Raw genomic sequence first — 17,076 nt, forward strand, 5'->3', positions numbered from 1 at the left:
GACGCTTGTGACCCTACTCAAGACCACTCTGTCGCACATGCTAAAGAGTGATTTTATGGCGGATGAATTATCTCTCTGTTTACAAAACCCAGAACCAAATCAAAGCAATATCCATGGAGTGACTGAGGATCCACCCCCACACCCCAGAGAGAGGAGTGATGTGCGAACTGGCTGGAATCTGCCCACCCTCCTGCGTTCCCGCAGGCCCCGCCATGTTGGATGTGTCCAGAGCTGTCACCTCCCTGTCCAGGCCCTCGAGCGCCCAGCTGCTCACTCCTGCTGGAGGGTCAGACACGGAGACGCTCTTCCCCTTTTATCCTGCTGGTTCTGGGGTGAACCAAGAACCGTGGGAGGTGGCGTGTCACCTAGTCTCTTCCAGTCACACACTTCAGTGTGAGTTAGCAATTGTGCAGGGCTGCAACTGGGGAAGAAGCGCGATGGGATAGGACTGGGCACAGCGTGAATGTGAGGTGGGCCTCTGGCTCCTCGGGGAGCACTTAGGGACCTGGGTTCTGGGACCAGTAGGTAGGGCTGCATCTGGCACCCCCCTCCCCACGTGTACCAGGCTGCTCGGCATAGCCACGGCCCTGCCCCTGTTTACCCCACTGTTGTCAGGGGCTCAAGGGTGGTGACAGCAGAGTGGTGACAGCTGAAATGAGCACGCACATTCACAGTGCACAGGATCGGACCTGGCACATCAGCAGAGCCCGGTCAACACCAGCGGCATTATCATCCGTATCATGATTGTGGTGTTTATCTGCTTCAACCTTTCTAAATATATTCTGGGTTGAAATGTTTCTTTTCTTAAAGAACATTTTCCTTGCGAAGATGCCATGCAAATAAAACTAAAGTAAAAAAAAAATTAAAAATAGGGAAGATAATTTTTAAAACATTTATGAGTATTTTGCTGGATGACAGCAGTTTTGTAAGGATCTAAAATTAGTTTGTTCAAATATCTGATAAGCCATTTCAATTAGGCATCTGTTTTGCATTTTAAAAACTTTTAGATTGTGTTTTCTCATTAGGTTTTTTATACTTTAAGATGGAAATTATTTAGAGCACCATTGTCTATTCTATCTTTGAAGCACATCTGTGTTATGGCTTTCTGCGGTTTTTGATCATAGCATGGAAGTATTTACCCAGTGTAGTTTTGGAAACTCTAACTTTGGAAAGAGGTTTTTAGAGGAATTATTGCCAAATGAATATGTAAATATATCAGAAGCACAGTTTTCAAAATCTTATGAAAAAACTTTCAGATCTGTTAGGATTAAGTAATATATTCTATTTTCTCTCTTATTAGAATGTGAAATGCCTGAGAAGCAATAATTTATAATGTATTAATTATGTTAATTAATTGGAGAGGATTCAGAATATTAATTATCTGCAACTAATTAGGTGTTAAGATTGAGAAGCATTAAGTGATGAGGTGGAAGGCTGCATGAGTCATTTAGCTAGACTGATGAGAGTGGGTGGAGGGAGCTGGATGCGGGCTCAGCTCTCTTCCTCCGTGGGCCTCCTCGTGGGTTGAGGTCCCGTGTGGCTAAGTCTCCTTGTCTTTTGCATGCTCGGCGCCGCCCAGAGGCAGAGGAGGTGGACACGGTGGACGTCTCCGGCGTGCCCGCAGAGGTGCTGCGTAACATCGAAGCCGACACCTACTGGTGCATGAGCAAGCTGCTGGATGGCATTCAGGTGAGCGCCCACACCCACGGGGACACAGCCCACGCCCACAGCCCCTGCGGTGAAGAGAGCCTGAGGCCTTAGGCTGCTCCTGAGTCTCAGTGTGGCCGTGCAGTCCCTCCTGAAGCCTCACTTTTCTGCATCTGGAATAGCACAAACCCCTCCAGGTTGACGAAGTGTGAGACACAGTGTATGTGCCCCTCGTTCTGGGCACGGTCATGTGTCCTGCTGAGGGCCCAGCGGGAAGGCGAGGTGCAGAGTCTGATCCCCTGCTGCCTGCAGACTGTAGCCACCACCACGGAATAGGGCACAGGCTCACGGTAGCTACGTGTGTGTGGCTAGCTGTGCTAAGAGGGATCCTCCTTAAAGGGCCTCAGATCGGGGGCCGCAGCTCCTGGTCTCTGACACCAGGCTGTGAGCCCTCGCCTGCAGTATTGGTGGCCAGGGCTCCAGGTGTGTGGGGCGCTGCAGCTGTGCCTGCTCCCAGGGAGCGACACGAGCTGGTGGGAGTCCCCTGCACCACAGTGGGGACCCTGCGGGTCTCTGCATCAGCTAGGGTTAGTGGCTGAGATTTCTGTAGAAAAGCCACAGGTCTCCCAGTGACAGGGCCAATCCTATGGAATGGTGTAGGTGCAGAATCCCACACAGTACCTGGGAAGGGCCTTGTTGGTAGCTGAGTCAGGAATGAGGACTGGAGCCAGCTGATACTACAGAGGAACGGCTGAGGGGGGTGGACGGGCCCTGGAGTGGGTGTGGGTGTCTTAGTTTATGTGAGGCCGGCACATCCTTTCTAGACACTTGCTTCCTGTGAGGTGCTGTGCTCCACACCCGGGAATAGTGGCGAGTAAGGGTGAGGCCTGCTCCGGAAGCTCACTAGGGGTGGAGGGTAGACGGGTAAGTATGGCATGAGGGGACCCAAAGGTGGGAAGAAGTAGATTTCAGGGGACAGTGAATTTTGCTGACAAAGCAGGACTTGTCAGCTAGAGGAGGGTCAAAGCCCAGAGCACGGTTTGGGTCGGTAATCGTTTTCTGAGCGACCAAACGCCAAGGCCATCACGGGTGTTCGCATGTATACGGCTCCCTGTTGAGAGCTGGGGCCTCCCGGGAGGGTCTGCATGTTCTGCCAGCATCCCTGTTATCCTAGCTCAAAGCGGGGCCCTCATCTGAGAGACACAGAGACGGGGTTGTCACTTGTCATCTGCATTGCCTAGCAGGGCTTGGCTTTTCCTGAGCCATTGCAGTAAAGGTTGTTCCTGATACCACTAAGTGAAGAGGTCTCCGCTCATCTGCTTGATTTGAAATCGTCAGAATATGGCTTTTACAGCCTGTGGTCTAAGGTTTAGACTCCAAGTTTAATTTGAATATATTAGCTAAGAGGTTCTGTTGAGGAAAGACGTGTGGTTTTTGCCGTTACTTTTCATAATGTAGGAATGAAAAAAGAGAAAGTAGAAGCCTGTTGTGCGGTTGGAGAATGGAAACCTCCTATCTATTGGCTGGTCCAGACTCCTCGTGACTTACTTTGTTCCTTGTAAAGAAAAATGTGCCCACTAGAGATATATTTTGGCCCAAGCACCAATTTATCATTTCCCCTCCTTTACTGATATTTTCGTACATTTTATTCTTTCTGCTAGACCTTTCGACTTTTTGCCCCCTTAGAAAAAGGATTGAATCATAATGTAAAACTTTATAAATTTCAAACGTCGCTTCTCTGATGGTGAGTGATGGGACTTGTGCCATTTAAATACAAGATTATCTGGCCTCTATTTGTAAATAAAATCTGCTGTACAATGAAATCGATGCTGGCTTTTCATTTTTCACCTGAGATTTGTAGCCTGATGAAATGGTTTATTGGCAGGGCCGATGAGTGTAAGGGATCATGCTTTCCTGGCGCGTGTGTTTATAGCACATCACCGTCCCGTGGCAGCCGTTTATCTTTCTCTCGCGTGCCACGATGGATTCCACGTGATCCTCCCAGGAGCAAGAGTTGAGGGATGTCAGTTCCCACCATCCAGGGGACTTGGCAGCTCAGCTGTGATTCCTGTAGATAAGGCCGTCCAAGCAGAGCTCCTCCAGGGACTGTTCAGTGTTTACAAGCACTGCCGCTGTTTTAAGTTCAGAGAAGTATGAGGCTATGTACTCACTTAAAACCAAGGCAACACGCAGACCGGCGTGTCAGCTCCTGGAGGACCTGGCCGCTTCTGCCTCTTAGCTCCTTTCCCCACTCTTGGTCTTACTATCTCCATTTCATTCTTTTGGAACTGCTAGAGCCATCTTCCTTAAGCACCCTTTTCATCACATCATCGCCCTGATTGAAACCCTTGAGGAAGCTCTCTCTTGGTTTTCTGAAGTGCAAGCTCTCAGCCTGGCCTCCACCAGTTGCTCCCAGTGTTCTTTCAAGGGCGTGTTTATTCATCAGCTCTGTGGAAGCCGTCCATGCCATTGCTGCAGAGGCTTTCGTGGAGCCGCTGAACCAGAACCATGTGCCAGGGGCTCTTCCTCACCGGGAAGAGGATCTTAAAGGGCCTCTTAGCCCCACAGTTTCTGTGATTGGTAGGCAGTCACCATGGGAATGAATGTGAGGAACTAACATTGTCTCCACCGTGACGGTGCTTCTTGGTGTGGGCATTCCCAGGACAGGTTGGAGCTCAGTTACACCCAGCACACAAAGCTGAGACTAAGAGAGATGAAGCCCACTGCCCAGGTGACATGGCTTGTATTAAAACCCACGTTGGCTGCCCTATGACCTTTCCTAGCTGAAATAGACAGAAGTGAGTTCCATTTGCAGGGCAAGTTGTAGAGGGCAGAAACCACATCTGTCTATTTTTTTGCCTTTGGATGTCCTGGATGGTCATAACTATGTTTTTGGCTCACCTTGGAGCCTCAATTTGAGATTCCATATTCTACTTGTTTTCAGTAATTAATTAACTTTGTCATTTTGGCTGGGATGTGTGAAGCATCTGCCCTCTCTCTGCAGGTGCTCAGAGAGGCGGAAGACTTTGGGGTGAGTCAGCGTCACCCCTCTGTCCCCAAGAAGCTCAGAGCCTGGTGGGGTGGAGCAGGGGGAGTGGACAGCTGACGGAGGCGAGGACAGAATGCTGGGAGAGGAGGCTCTTAGCCCCCAGTAAGATGGCAAACTAGGAAAAAGAACAAACCACTCTTCTCCCGACAAATCCCTGGAAACGTTAGGTGATTGGTCTGTTCTCGCACTGCTTAAAGAAGTACCTGAGACTGGGTAATTTATAGAGAAAGAGGTTTAATTGGCTTACAGTTCCACAAGCTGTACAGGAATCATAGCTGAAGAGGCTTCAGGAAACTTTCAATCATGGCAGAAAGTGAAGGGGAAGCCGATGTGTCTTACACGGCTGGAGCTGGAGGGAGGGGCTGGAGCTGGAGGGAGGGGTTGGGGGAGGTGCCACACACTTTTAAACAACCAGATCTCATGAGGCAGCGAGGCAGCGCTAGCAGGGATGGTGCTAACCTATTAGAAACTGCCCCCAGGATCCGGTCACCTCCAGCCAGGACGTGCCTCCAGCACAGGGGATTACAATTCAACGTGAGATTTGGGTGGGGACACAGATCCAAACCGTATCAGCGGTATTGAACAAAGATTGTTTAACACGCATTGTGGGACTCCTTAACAGCAAAGAGAGGTCCTCCAGGAGTGAACAGCGCTGACTCCGCTGGCTGACACTAGTGAATTGGAGGGAATTGTCAGACCAGCTCATGGCTAGGAGTGCAGGCTTTCCTGCCCTGGCGAGGTGTGATCACAGAAGCCAGTCCTGCACAGGGAGATCAGGTGCTGCCCACAGCACAGGCACCGGCTCTGCCGTTGACATGCCCAGGCCTGTGTGCCTTGGGACTCTGCACTCCAAACGTTATTGAAGAGCTCGAAGAGCTTTTGTTTGTGTGGGTTAATTCTCTTGATAACTGCCATGTTGGAAATTCAAATAGAGAAAGTTAAAAATATTTAGTAATTTATTTAAAAACAACAATGAAAACCCCATTACATATTATTATAAGTAACATTTTTATGATAGATTACTATTTTTCGAAACAAAAATGTTTAGTGAGAAGAAAGGCATTGTTTTACATTTTTGTAAATCTCCTTAATGTCTAACTTAATAGAAGAAGAATTCTCATATCTACTTCTACATTCAATTTGTTGTGGTATTTTTTGTTTTAGCTGAAGAATATGAAGAAAATCCAGCATTACATAGATACATAGTTGGAAAAGGAAGTGTGTTTTTTGTTTGTTTGTTTGTTTTTTGGAGATGAAGTCTCCTCCAGGCTGGAGGGCAGTGGTGCGATCTCAGCTCACTGCAACCTGTGCCTCCCAGGTTCAAGCGATTCTCCGCCTCAGCCTCCTGAGTAGCTGGAATTACAGGCACACGCCACCATGCCTGGGTAATTTTTGTATTTTTGGTAGAGACAGGGTTTCACCAGGTTTGGCCAGGCTGGTCTCAAACTCCTGACCTTAAGTGATCTGCCCGCCTCAGCCTCCCAAAGTGCTGGGATTACAGGTAGGAGCCACCGCGCCCGGCCAGGAAGTGTTTTAATAGCCTTTTCAGGTAATTTCGGATTCTTTTTTCATTAATACTATACTATTACTCAACAAATGGTAGTTTCTTAAAGGTTAGTTGTGATATGAAATCTGAAACGTCATCAGTGAATGTTTTACGCTCAGTTACATTAAAGTTGATGTTCTCTCTTGCACTTTGATGGGATCTTTTACCCATATATTGGCTCTGTAACATCATTCATTGGCGATTTGGAAAATACTGGCTGACTGAGGTGTGCACATCTTTTAAATGTTGACACATTTCATCGTATGATCAAATTTGTTAGTACTACCACCGTCTCATAAGAAGCAGCTGTCAGGCCCAGGGTGGCAGATAAAAGTCTTCCAAAATTCAGATTTTTAATTTAAAAGCTCAGATATTATCATTGGCAACAAACACAGTTCCTTGTTTCTTTTGAAGTGACAGGCCAACTTCTTTCATTTTTGAGAAAATATCTTCCACAGACCCACGTTTGAATAACTGATTTGTCTGCTAATCCTTCTTTCATGTAAACATGATGTTTCTTGAAGAAAGTGTTGAGTTCAGCTCACAACTGAAGCCAGCACACCAAGTGCTCTCCTTGACGAAGCTTCTGTTTCTGAATTTGCCCCTCAGGCTTTCCATGTTCTTCCCACCTGTTGTTCAGGGCTGAGCATGAACACAGTATTAATAGTAAGATGAGTGACCTTTCCTGCCGCATCCAGGGCACCCTTAAGTGAAACAGCCTTTTGTTTTCACACTGTGAGCATGTGGTATTGGGAACACAGTGACGGTTTAGTGTGGTGAGGGCACTGCCCTGCCTGCTGCCAGCATGCCCGCAATTTTACCCACGACTGCCTGTGTACTGCCAGCACAAATGTCAGCACCGTGAGGAAGGTGAATCATGCCTTCATGTTACTATGACAGCAGTTTCAATGTAACAGACCCCTTGAAAGGTCTAGGGACCCCCAGGAGTTGGCTGGCTACCCTCTGAGAACTTCTCCCCAGGAGGGATGATCTCCTGCCACAGGCCTGTGGTGTTCCCATGGGAAGAGGCATCTGCAGATGACCTCACAGCAGACAAAGTACAAACCAAGCAGAGAAGGAGTGCGCCGGGAATAAATGTTAGCGATTACTCTCTTTAGGAGGGTTTGTAGCCAGAGACCTGAGACACTAGAACAGCGATTTGAAAGGAACCAGACAATGTGTAACTTTAAAATATTAAGGAGAATGAAACAGTTTAAAATAAAGACTCTGAAGAAAGAACTCACAGATTTATTTATATTTATTTATTTATTTATTTATTTGAGACGGAGTCTCGCTCTGTTGCCCAGGTTGGAGTACAGTGGTGTGATATTGGCTCACTGCAACCTCCACCTCCCGGGTTCAAGTGATTCTCCCGTCTCAGCCTCCCGAGTGGCTAGGACTACAGGCGCGCACCACCACGCCCAGCTAATTTTTGTATTTTTAGTAGAGACGGGGTTTCACCATGTTGGCCAGGCTGGTCTCAATCTCTTGACCTTGTGATCCCCTTGCCTTGGCCTCCCAAAGTGCTGGGATTACCCGGGTGTGAGCCACTGTGCCTGGCTAGAAATCACAGATTTTAAATGGAACCAAACAGAACTTCTAGCAATCAAAATTAGAGTCACTAAAATTTAAAACTCATTAGACAGAAGAGAGAGTTAGTTATAATTGAATGTAGTGCTGAGAAAATTACCGACTGGGCAACACAGATAGATACTGAGAATACGACAGATTAAGACATGAAAGATAGAATTTAAAAAATAGAACTAGAAAGAGAAAATGTACTGGAGGAAAGCCAATATTTGTAAAGCTAAGGCTGGGAATTTTCCAGCATTGATGAGATGTTGTTACTAATATCTAATAAATCTCCAGAAAGATGAGTTGAAACTAATTACCTATAGAGACATGAGACTGAAGCCACTGAATAAGAAGAAGAGAAAGTCTCATAGGAAAAAAGAAAGGCCAGAAAAAAGTAGAATAATGTGTCTGATGTTCAGAAGAAAAATAGCTGTCCAATCAGATTAGATTTAAAAACAGAATCCAGCTGTATGCTACTTACAAGACACCTAAACCACAAGGAGACAGGTAGAAAGGAAATGCAACAGAAGAATATTAACCAAAGTAATAGTTATGTAGCTCTGTAGCCCATATGTAACTGTGTAATAGCCATGGAGCTATTAAATGAGATAGATTTTTAAGGCAGAAAGCATTCCTAGAGACAAAGAGTATCACTGCCAGTGGATACATTTACCAGGGACGAGTTAATCTTGAGTACATGACCTTGACCCTGTATTTCTGCACATGTACATAAGTATGATGGGAGAGGGGTGGTGGTTGTCAATGCCAGACACTGTCCTGAGTGCTTCGTTGTAATATTAGTTCATTTTCCCTGACAACAACCATAAGGCACTTCCAGTTTTGTGGCTAGTTAGTTGCAGCATTGGGATTTAGACCCACACAGTCCAGTACCAGCTTTCCTGCCTCTCAGTGATTAGTAAGTGATATGGTTAGGCTTTGTGTCCCCACCCAAATCTCACCTTGAATTGTAATCCCCATTATCCCCCATGTGTCAAAGGAGAGACCAGGTGGAGCTGATTGGATCATGGGGCGGTCTCCCCCACGCTGTTCTCCTGATAGTGAGTTCTCATGAAATCTGACTGTTTTATAAGGGGCTCTTCCCCCACTTTGCTCAGTACTTCTCCTTGCTGCTGCCCTGCAAAGAACGTGCCTCTTCCTCTTTGTCTTTCTGCCATGATTCTGAGTTTCCTGAGGCCTCCCCAGCCATGCTGAACTGTGAGTCCATTAAACCTCTTTTCTTTATGAGTTGCCCCATCTCGGGCAGTTCTTCATAGCAGTATGAAAACGGACTAATACAGTAGATCGAGCAGACAAGAATTTGGAAGATCTGGGAGGACGTCTACTGCACAGTTTGGGCAAATGGACATATTTAGACCCCCATATCCAGCACACAGAGAATATTCATTCTTTTCCAGTGTGCACAGAAGATCTATAAGAATGGCAATACCAGCAGTTACCAGGGAGCCAGATCGACCAAGGTCTGGGTGGGAGATTAGCAGATTGAGAAGAGCATTCTAGACTAAGCTGGGACTCCGTGGTGTGGGATCACTCAGAGTGCTTAGGGAGTAGGAGTGTGGGCTGGAGCTTGAGGCTGGGAAGCTGGGTTGATGTTTGACAGCTCTGGAAAGCCTGATCACTCATCTCTGGTAGATGGATGCCCTTCCTGCTAGGTGTTTAAGACACAGTCTTTTTTTTTTTTTTTTGAGATGGAGTCTTACTCTGTCACCAGGCTGGAGTGCAGTGGCATGATCTTAGCACAGTGCAACCTCTGCCTCCCGGGTTCAAGCAATTCTCCTGCCTCAGCTTCCCAAGTAGCTGGGACTACAGGCGCCCGCCACCATGCCCGGCTAATTTTTATATTTTTAGTAGAGACGGGGTTTCACCATGTTGGCCAGGATGGTGTTGATCTCTTGACCTCGCGATCCACCCGCCTCGGCCTCCCAAAGTGCTGGGATTACAGGTGTGAGCCACCATGCCTGGCCAAGAGACAGTCTTTTTAGTCAGGGGCATTTGGTGTTGGGGGAAAAGGCAGAGCAGCTACATTTCCAGATGTGCTGGTCTTAGAGGAGATGGTCTGTCCAGCAAGTAATGCCTGGAAAGCCACTGCCAGCCTGCCGGTTGTGTGAACAACGAATCGAGGTCATTGGCACTGCCATGAGGGATGTCTAAGCTTGTGGAGGGATGTGGGCTGTATTTGGATGAAGGAGGGGAGTCAGGAGCCTAAACTAGGTGGTGGCGGGACAGGCATTGTCGGGCAGGTGCAAGAGCACCGAGGGCAGCTGTAGACCTTGTTGGCCATGCGGAACAAGTGCCCGGTGTGGAGCGGTGGCAGCAGTGGGGTGCCCTCCTGGCTCATTAGGGCTGCTTAGAAATGTCTGGGATGCTTTTCGGTGGTTGCCGTCACTGGGAGATGCTGCTGCGTGGACAGCTCCGCCTGGGAAGAACCTTCGTGGCACCGCAGTAAGAAGCATGTAGGAATGCTGCACTTGTAGTCATCGGGTCTGGGCTCAACATTTTCCACCTGCGTGACCCTGTTAGTGACTCTAGTTGGATGGTTTCATCTTGAGAGTGAATGAGGTTGTGAGACAAGTCCTGTATTTTGTGGTGCAATGGGTGTCTTGGATCTGGCACGGCAGACCATCTGGTCAGAGGTTTCCACAGTGCAGGAGGGTGCCCAGGCTGGCTTGTGGGCAAATGGCTGTGAGGTAGGGCAGGGGTGGGTTGCTCTCAAGGCGAGACACCACTAAGTTTGGGAGTGATGACCTTGAGCCTCCCATTTAAGCCTCATGGGGACTAATCCTCAATGTTGAGGACAGAATTTCTGTGTTTTCTTCCTGAGTTGTGTGGTAGCTTTGATTGTAAGTACTTTAAAAAATTCAGGTAAGTTTAATTTGGAGAAATAATTTCTTTCTTGTCTTTATTTTTCACTTTGTTTCCTGATTGGGCTTTCTGCCCATTTGCCTGAGTTTCACTCTGTGCGTGTCTTGTTCTCTGGGTGATGTGAGTTGGATGGGTGTGCACAGGTTCACTGTGTGTGGGTTTCCAGGGTTCTGGCTTTCTGGAGTAACCTGGGATGTGAGGTTGGAGGGAGGGTCCTTTGTGGCTCCCCCAACCAGCTGGAAGAGTAGCTGGTGCCAGAATGAGAAGACCAGGGTTTTTGTTTTTTTTTTTAACCAAGTACACTATGAAGGTTCCAGCCAGATACTTAGTTAAAAAAAAAAAAAAAAAATTTGGTGGGCTGTTTCTTTCAATGGTTTCATGGATGTGTCCTTTTAATGCTATTTGGTATTAGTAGCTATGTTTTGGGGATGATTTTTAGTGTAGATCACAGAAACACACCTGGTCCGATTCCAGCGGAGGGAACACTTCTTTAAGAAGGATTGCTTTGGCCGGGCGCGGTGGCTCATGCTTGTAATCCCAGCACTTTGGGAGGCCGATGCGGGTGGATCACGGAGGTCAGGAGATCGAGACCACGGTGAAACCCCGTCTCTACTAAAAATACAAAAAAAATTAGCCGGGCGTGGTGGCGGGCACCTGTAGTCCCAGCTGCTTGGAGAGGCTGAGGCAGGAGAATGGCGTGAACCTGGGAGGCGGAGCTTGCACTGAGCCGAGACTGCGCCACTGCACTCCAACTTGGGTGACAGAGCGGGACTCCGTCTCAAAAAAAAAAGGATTGCTTTAACACAGCATGTTGGCTTCGGGGCCTGAAGATAACTGGCTTTGAGTGTGTGCTTTCTGGGCAGCAGAATGTAATGCCGTTCAGCCCCTCCCTCTCCCTGGGGGTTTAAACTTGGTATCCAGTGAGAAGTTCCAGGCTGGGCTGGGCACGGTGGCTCATGTCTGTAATCCCAGCACTTTGGGAGGCCGAGGTGGATGGATCACTTGAGGTCAGGAGTTCGAGACCAGCCTGGCCAACATAGTAAAATCCTGTCTTTATTAAAAATACAAAAATTAGCCGGGCATGGTGGCGCATGCCTGTAATCCCATCTACTCAGGAGGCTGAGGCAGGAGAATTGCTTGAACCTGGGAGACAGAGGTTGCAGTGGGCCGAGATCGAGCCACTGCCCTCCAGCTGGGGCCACAGAACCAGACTCCATCTCAAAAAAAAAAAAAAGAAGTTCCAGGCTGGATGAGGCCCTCTCAGGCTTTTAGGGGATTAGTCTTGCACTTTTGCCAGTCTTTTCATTTCACTAACAGCACTCGTGCCAAGGTTGTCGGTTCACTATTACTTCTTGAATTACAGCTTCCATATTTGCCTACCCTGAAGTCATACTATTACTCTTAGATTCACGACTTAACAGGACAGTTTCTTTGAGTAGAAAAGAACCATTGCCTTTTATAATTAGTCATTTACATTTCCTTTCCTTGGGGAAGAATTATTGAATTCTAAGAACTGGTTGGTGGCATGGAGGTAATAGGAATATTGGGGAAATTGACTAAATTATCTCGGAACTTGTCAGAGAAAAGGCCAGAAACGCAGTGGTGTCATGACTCATTTAGACAAAGGTCAGGAAACGGCCAGGCCCATGACTCGGGGTGGAGTGGACTCTGCCTGTGAGCAAGTGTTGCCCTTCAGGTGGGGCTGGTGTGAGTTGATGTTAACACCAGGGAGGCGACAGGGTAGTTGGGGGAAGCCCTGTCCTGCACACTAAGCTGGGGAGACATGCGGCTTCTTACAGTGCTTGCTGCCAGAGGGGGCCGGCCGAAGGCAGTTGAGGGCAGCTCAGGAGCCTCCGCCATGAGCTCAGGCAGCTGGAACTTAGAATGGACTAAGCCCCGGGGATGTCGTTATCTGAAAGAGAATAACAAAGGAAGGACTGGTCTGATGCCCAGGAAGGTGGCAGAGAGAAAGTGCACTCCAACTGAGCTCTAATTTGGCACTTGTTGTATACGTCAAGAAGCAGAGTCTTGACCTGGATGGGGCAGTGGCGAGCTTGGTGGAGGCCTGGGGTGGGAGAATGAATGCATGGAGTGCCGAGTCCGTTTAGATGTGTCAAATCCACACCTGCCCCAGATGCCAGCTCAAATGTGCCCCTGTAGGGAAGAATCTTAGATACATGATTTCAGAGCCCCAGTCAATAAAATCGAGGACTCCTGCCAAGATTTTAGAAAGGTTTATTACACAGATAAGAATGTGGTAGTTACTGGGCTGTGACAGAAGGTTCATTAAGAATGAATCATTGAGCAGCAAGCAATTTAAAAATGAAAATTAAAAAATTCAATTTACAATAGCTTTGAAAACCATAAGAATCCATTTGGTTGCCTGAATGAATAGTTGATTCCTTTTAATTACTAAGTAATACTCCACCATGTTAATCTATCACAGTTTATCCGTCCTCCTGTTGGTGGCAGCCGAGGCTGTTTCTGGTCTTGGGCTGTTGTGAATAACATTTCTGTGAACATTCATGTGCACATCTTCTTCTAGATGCCTGTTAAGTTCTGGCTGTTCCACATCAGAATGAGATTTCTCCAACACTGCATTCCCCACAGGGTCTTCATTTTTTCCGATTCCGATAGCAATCCTTTGTCAAGATAGATATTTTGAGAATGTTTGCCCCTGTGGCTTGTCACTTCATTTCATTAACAATGTCTTCTATGAGTCAACAGTTTCAACTTTGATACAATCTAATTTATCATTTTTTTCTTTTGTGGTAATAGTTTTCTGTGTCCCGCCTACCTCCACAATGCCAACATATACCCATGTTATGACTGATAATTTTAGTTTTTAGTTTTAGGTCTATAACCTAGCTTGACTTAATTTCTGTATATGGTGTAAGGAAGATGTCAGGCTTCATTTTTTCCTCTACAGATATCCTGGTGAACACAATGCCATTTGTTGAAAACAGTTTTGTCCTATTTCACTTTTGCTGAAAATTAGATGATTGTATAGGTGTGTGTCTGTTTCAGGACACACTGTTTTGTCCCATTGACGTACGAATGGATCTTAATCCAGTTCACACTGTCTTCATTACTGCACATTTTCATGGTGTTGGGTAAGGCCAGTCCTCTTTGTTCTTTTAAAAAGTTATTTTAAGTATTTTTGGTCCTTTGCATTTTTATATAAAGTTTGTTATTTGCCATTTCCCACAAAAAAAAAGCCTATTGAGATTTTGAATGAGAATATGTGGAATTGTATGTCAGTTTCCCTCATATTGACAATATTAGCAAATATTGAGTCTTCTTACCCATGAGCGTAGTGTATTTCTTAATTTATTTAGATATTATTTAATTTATCCTCACAAACATTTTGCAGTTTTTGGTGGAGGGTTTTGCTCAGACTTTGTTAAATTTATTTCTGAATATTTTGTTTTTTCTGATGTTACTTCAAATGGTATAGCTTTGTTGGTATTTTTTACTATTGATTTGTAGTAAATCAATTTTGGATTGATATACTAGGGGTATATACAAATACAGTTGATTTTTGCAAATGGACAGTTTTCCAGGGGCTGCAGCATAACAAATGACTCCCAAACCCGCTGACTGGAGGCAGCCATGCCTTTGTGCTCTTGGGTTCTGTGGGTCAGGATCTCTGTCAGGGCATGGCGTGGATGACTGATTTGTGCACCACGATGTCTGGAATCTCAGGTGGGGGCTGGAAGCATCTAGACTCCCGTTCATTTAAGAGCCTGGCGCCCTGGGCCTATGTGACTCTAAGAGTAGGACTTTGGGTTGGATCGCCCACTCCTGGCCTCTCCACACGCTGATTGTCCTCGTGGCATGGTGGCCTTGGGATAGTCAGACCTCTCTGGATGGTTCAAGGCTCCCAGTGAGACTCTGTCCGCAAACAAGGTGGAAGCTGCATTTTTCATGACTGAGCCTCAGAAGTCACACACTGCACTCAGAAGTCATGCCCCCTGTACACTTTTGGTGGAAGCAGTCACAAGCCTATTCTAATTCAAAGAGGGAGAAATTAGTCTCCATCTCTCGATGCCGGAGTGGCATGGTCACCTCCTGAAAGAGCATGTGGGACAGGAGAGAATGTGGCCACTTTTGGAAAATACCCTACTTGTATCTAGTAATCTTGCTAGAGTCACTTATTATTGCTAGGAGCTTGTTAGTAGATGCCTTAGGATTTTCTGTACACAATGATGTCATCAGCAAATAAAGAGACTCTTCTTTCTTTGTAAGACAAATGGTTTTTATAGGTATACCTTGGAGATATTGCATGTTTAATTCCAAACCACCACAATAAAGCAACTATCATAATAAAACTAGCCACACAAGTTTTTTGCTTTCTCAATGCATATAAAAGTTATATTATACTTTAATTTATTAACGTACAATAGCGTTGTGTCTAAAAAGTGTACATACCTGGATTCAAAACTACTTTATTGCTAAAAAATGCGAATGATCATCTGAGCCTTCAGCAAGTTGTAATCGTTTTCCCAGTAGAGGGTCTTGTCTCGTCTTGACAGCTGCAGACTGATCAGGGTGGTGGTTGCCGAAGTTGGGGTGGCTGTGACAATTCATTAAGACAGCAATCTGAAGTTTGCCATGTCAGTGCAGCCTTCTTTTCCTGAAAGAGTTCTGTGTAGCTTGCAGAGCTACTTGATGACATTTTATCCACAGTAGGACTTCTTTCAAAACCCCAGTCAGTTCTCTCAAGCCCTGCCACTGCTTTATCAACTAGGCTTATGGAGTGTTCTGAATCCTTTGTTGTCATTTCAACAATGTTCACAGCATCTTCATCAGGAATAGCTTCCGTCTCAAGAAACCACTTTCTTGGAGTCCAATCATTCTGGGAAAAGAAAAAAAAAAAAAAAAAAGAAACCACTTTTTTTCCTCATTTGTGAGAAGCACCTTCTCATCCATTCAAATTTTGCTGTGAGATTGCAGTAATTCAAGCACATTTTCAGACTGTTTCTAATTCTGTTCTCTTTCTATTTCCACCATATCTGTAGTTACTTCCTCCACTGAAGTATTGAACCCCTCAAAGTCATTCACGAATGTTAAAATCAACTTCTAACTTCTGGTTAATGTTGATATTTTGACCTCTTCTCATGAATCACAAATGTTCTTAATGGCATCTAGAAAAGCAGGTCCTTTCCACAAGGTTTTCACTGGGCTTTGCCCAGTTCATTGGAGGAATCACTTCTATGGCAGCTGTAGCCTTATCAAGTATATTTCTCAAATAATGAGTTGAAAGTTGAAATTACTCCTTGATCCATGGTCTGCAGAACGAATATGGCATCAGCAGGCATGAACACAACTTTCATCTTCCTGCACGTCTCCATCAGAGCTCTTGGGGGACCAGGTGCATTGTCCATGAGCAGGAATATTTTGAACAAAATCTTTCTTTCTGAGCAGTAGGTCTCAACAGTGGGTTTAAATTCTTGGTAAACCCTACTGTCAACAAATGTGCTGTCGTCCAGGTTTTGTTGTTCCATTTATAGAGCACAGGCAGAGTACTGAGCATGCTTCTTAAGGGTCCTAGGATTTTCAGAATGGTAAATGAGCCTTGGCTTTAACTTAAAGTCACCAGCTGCTTTAGCCCCTAACAAGAGAGTCAGCTGATCCTTCCAAGCTTTGAAGTGAGGCATCGACTCCTCCTCTCTAGCCATGAAAGTCGTAGATGGTGTCTTCTTCCAGTAGAAGGCTGTTTCATCTACATGGAAAATCTATTGTTTACAGTAGCCACCTTCATCAATTATCTTGGCTAGATCTTCTGGAGAACTTGCTACAGCTTCTCCATCAGCACTTGCTGCCTCACCTTGCACTTTAATGCTATGGAGATGGCTTCTTTCCTTAAACCTGATGAACTGACCTCTGCTAGCTTCCACCCTTTCTTCTGTAACTTCCTCACTTCTCTCAGCCTTCATAGAATTAAAGAGAGTTAGGGTCTTGCTCTGGATTAGGCTTTGGCTTAGGAGAATGTGTAGCTGTTTCGATCTTCTATCCAGACCGCTGAAACTTTGTCCACATCAGCAAGAAGACTGTTTTGCCTTCTTAACATTCGTGTGTTCACTGGAGTAGCACTTTTAATTTCCCTCAAGAACTTTTCCTTTGCATTCACAACCTGGCTGTTTGGCAAAAAAAAAAAAAAAAAAAGGCCTACTTTTGGCTTGTCTCAGCTTTTTGCTTGCCTTCCTCACCAAGTGTAATCTTTCTGGCTTTTGATTTAAAGTGAGAGAATGTGCAACTCTTTCTTTAATTGAACACTTTACTTAACCCACTGTAGGGTTTTTACTTGGCCTAATATCAATATTGTTGTGTCTCAGAAAATAGGAAGACCTGAGGAGAGGGAGAGAGATGGGGAACT

The 17,076-nt window shown here is 45.9% G+C and overlaps 1 protein-coding gene across 1 annotated transcript in view; it reads left to right on the forward strand.

Moving 5' to 3' along the window:
* Window positions 1–17,076, forward strand: part of TBC1D22A (TBC1 domain family member 22A) — a 399,512-nt gene that overhangs the window by 206,213 nt on the left and 176,223 nt on the right. Inside the window, exons 9-11 of the mRNA XM_032139761.2 lie at window positions 1,580–1,689; window positions 7,526–7,565; window positions 9,867–9,893. Of these exons, the coding sequence (XP_031995652.1) occupies window positions 1,580–1,689; window positions 7,526–7,565; window positions 9,867–9,893 (177 nt within the window). The remainder of the gene's footprint in view (window positions 1–1,579; window positions 1,690–7,525; window positions 7,566–9,866; window positions 9,894–17,076) is intronic.

This window comes from Hylobates moloch, unplaced genomic scaffold (genome assembly GCF_009828535.3).
Source record: "Hylobates moloch isolate HMO894 unplaced genomic scaffold, HMol_V3 SCAFFOLD_19, whole genome shotgun sequence".
NCBI lineage: Eukaryota > Metazoa > Chordata > Mammalia > Primates > Hylobatidae > Hylobates > Hylobates moloch.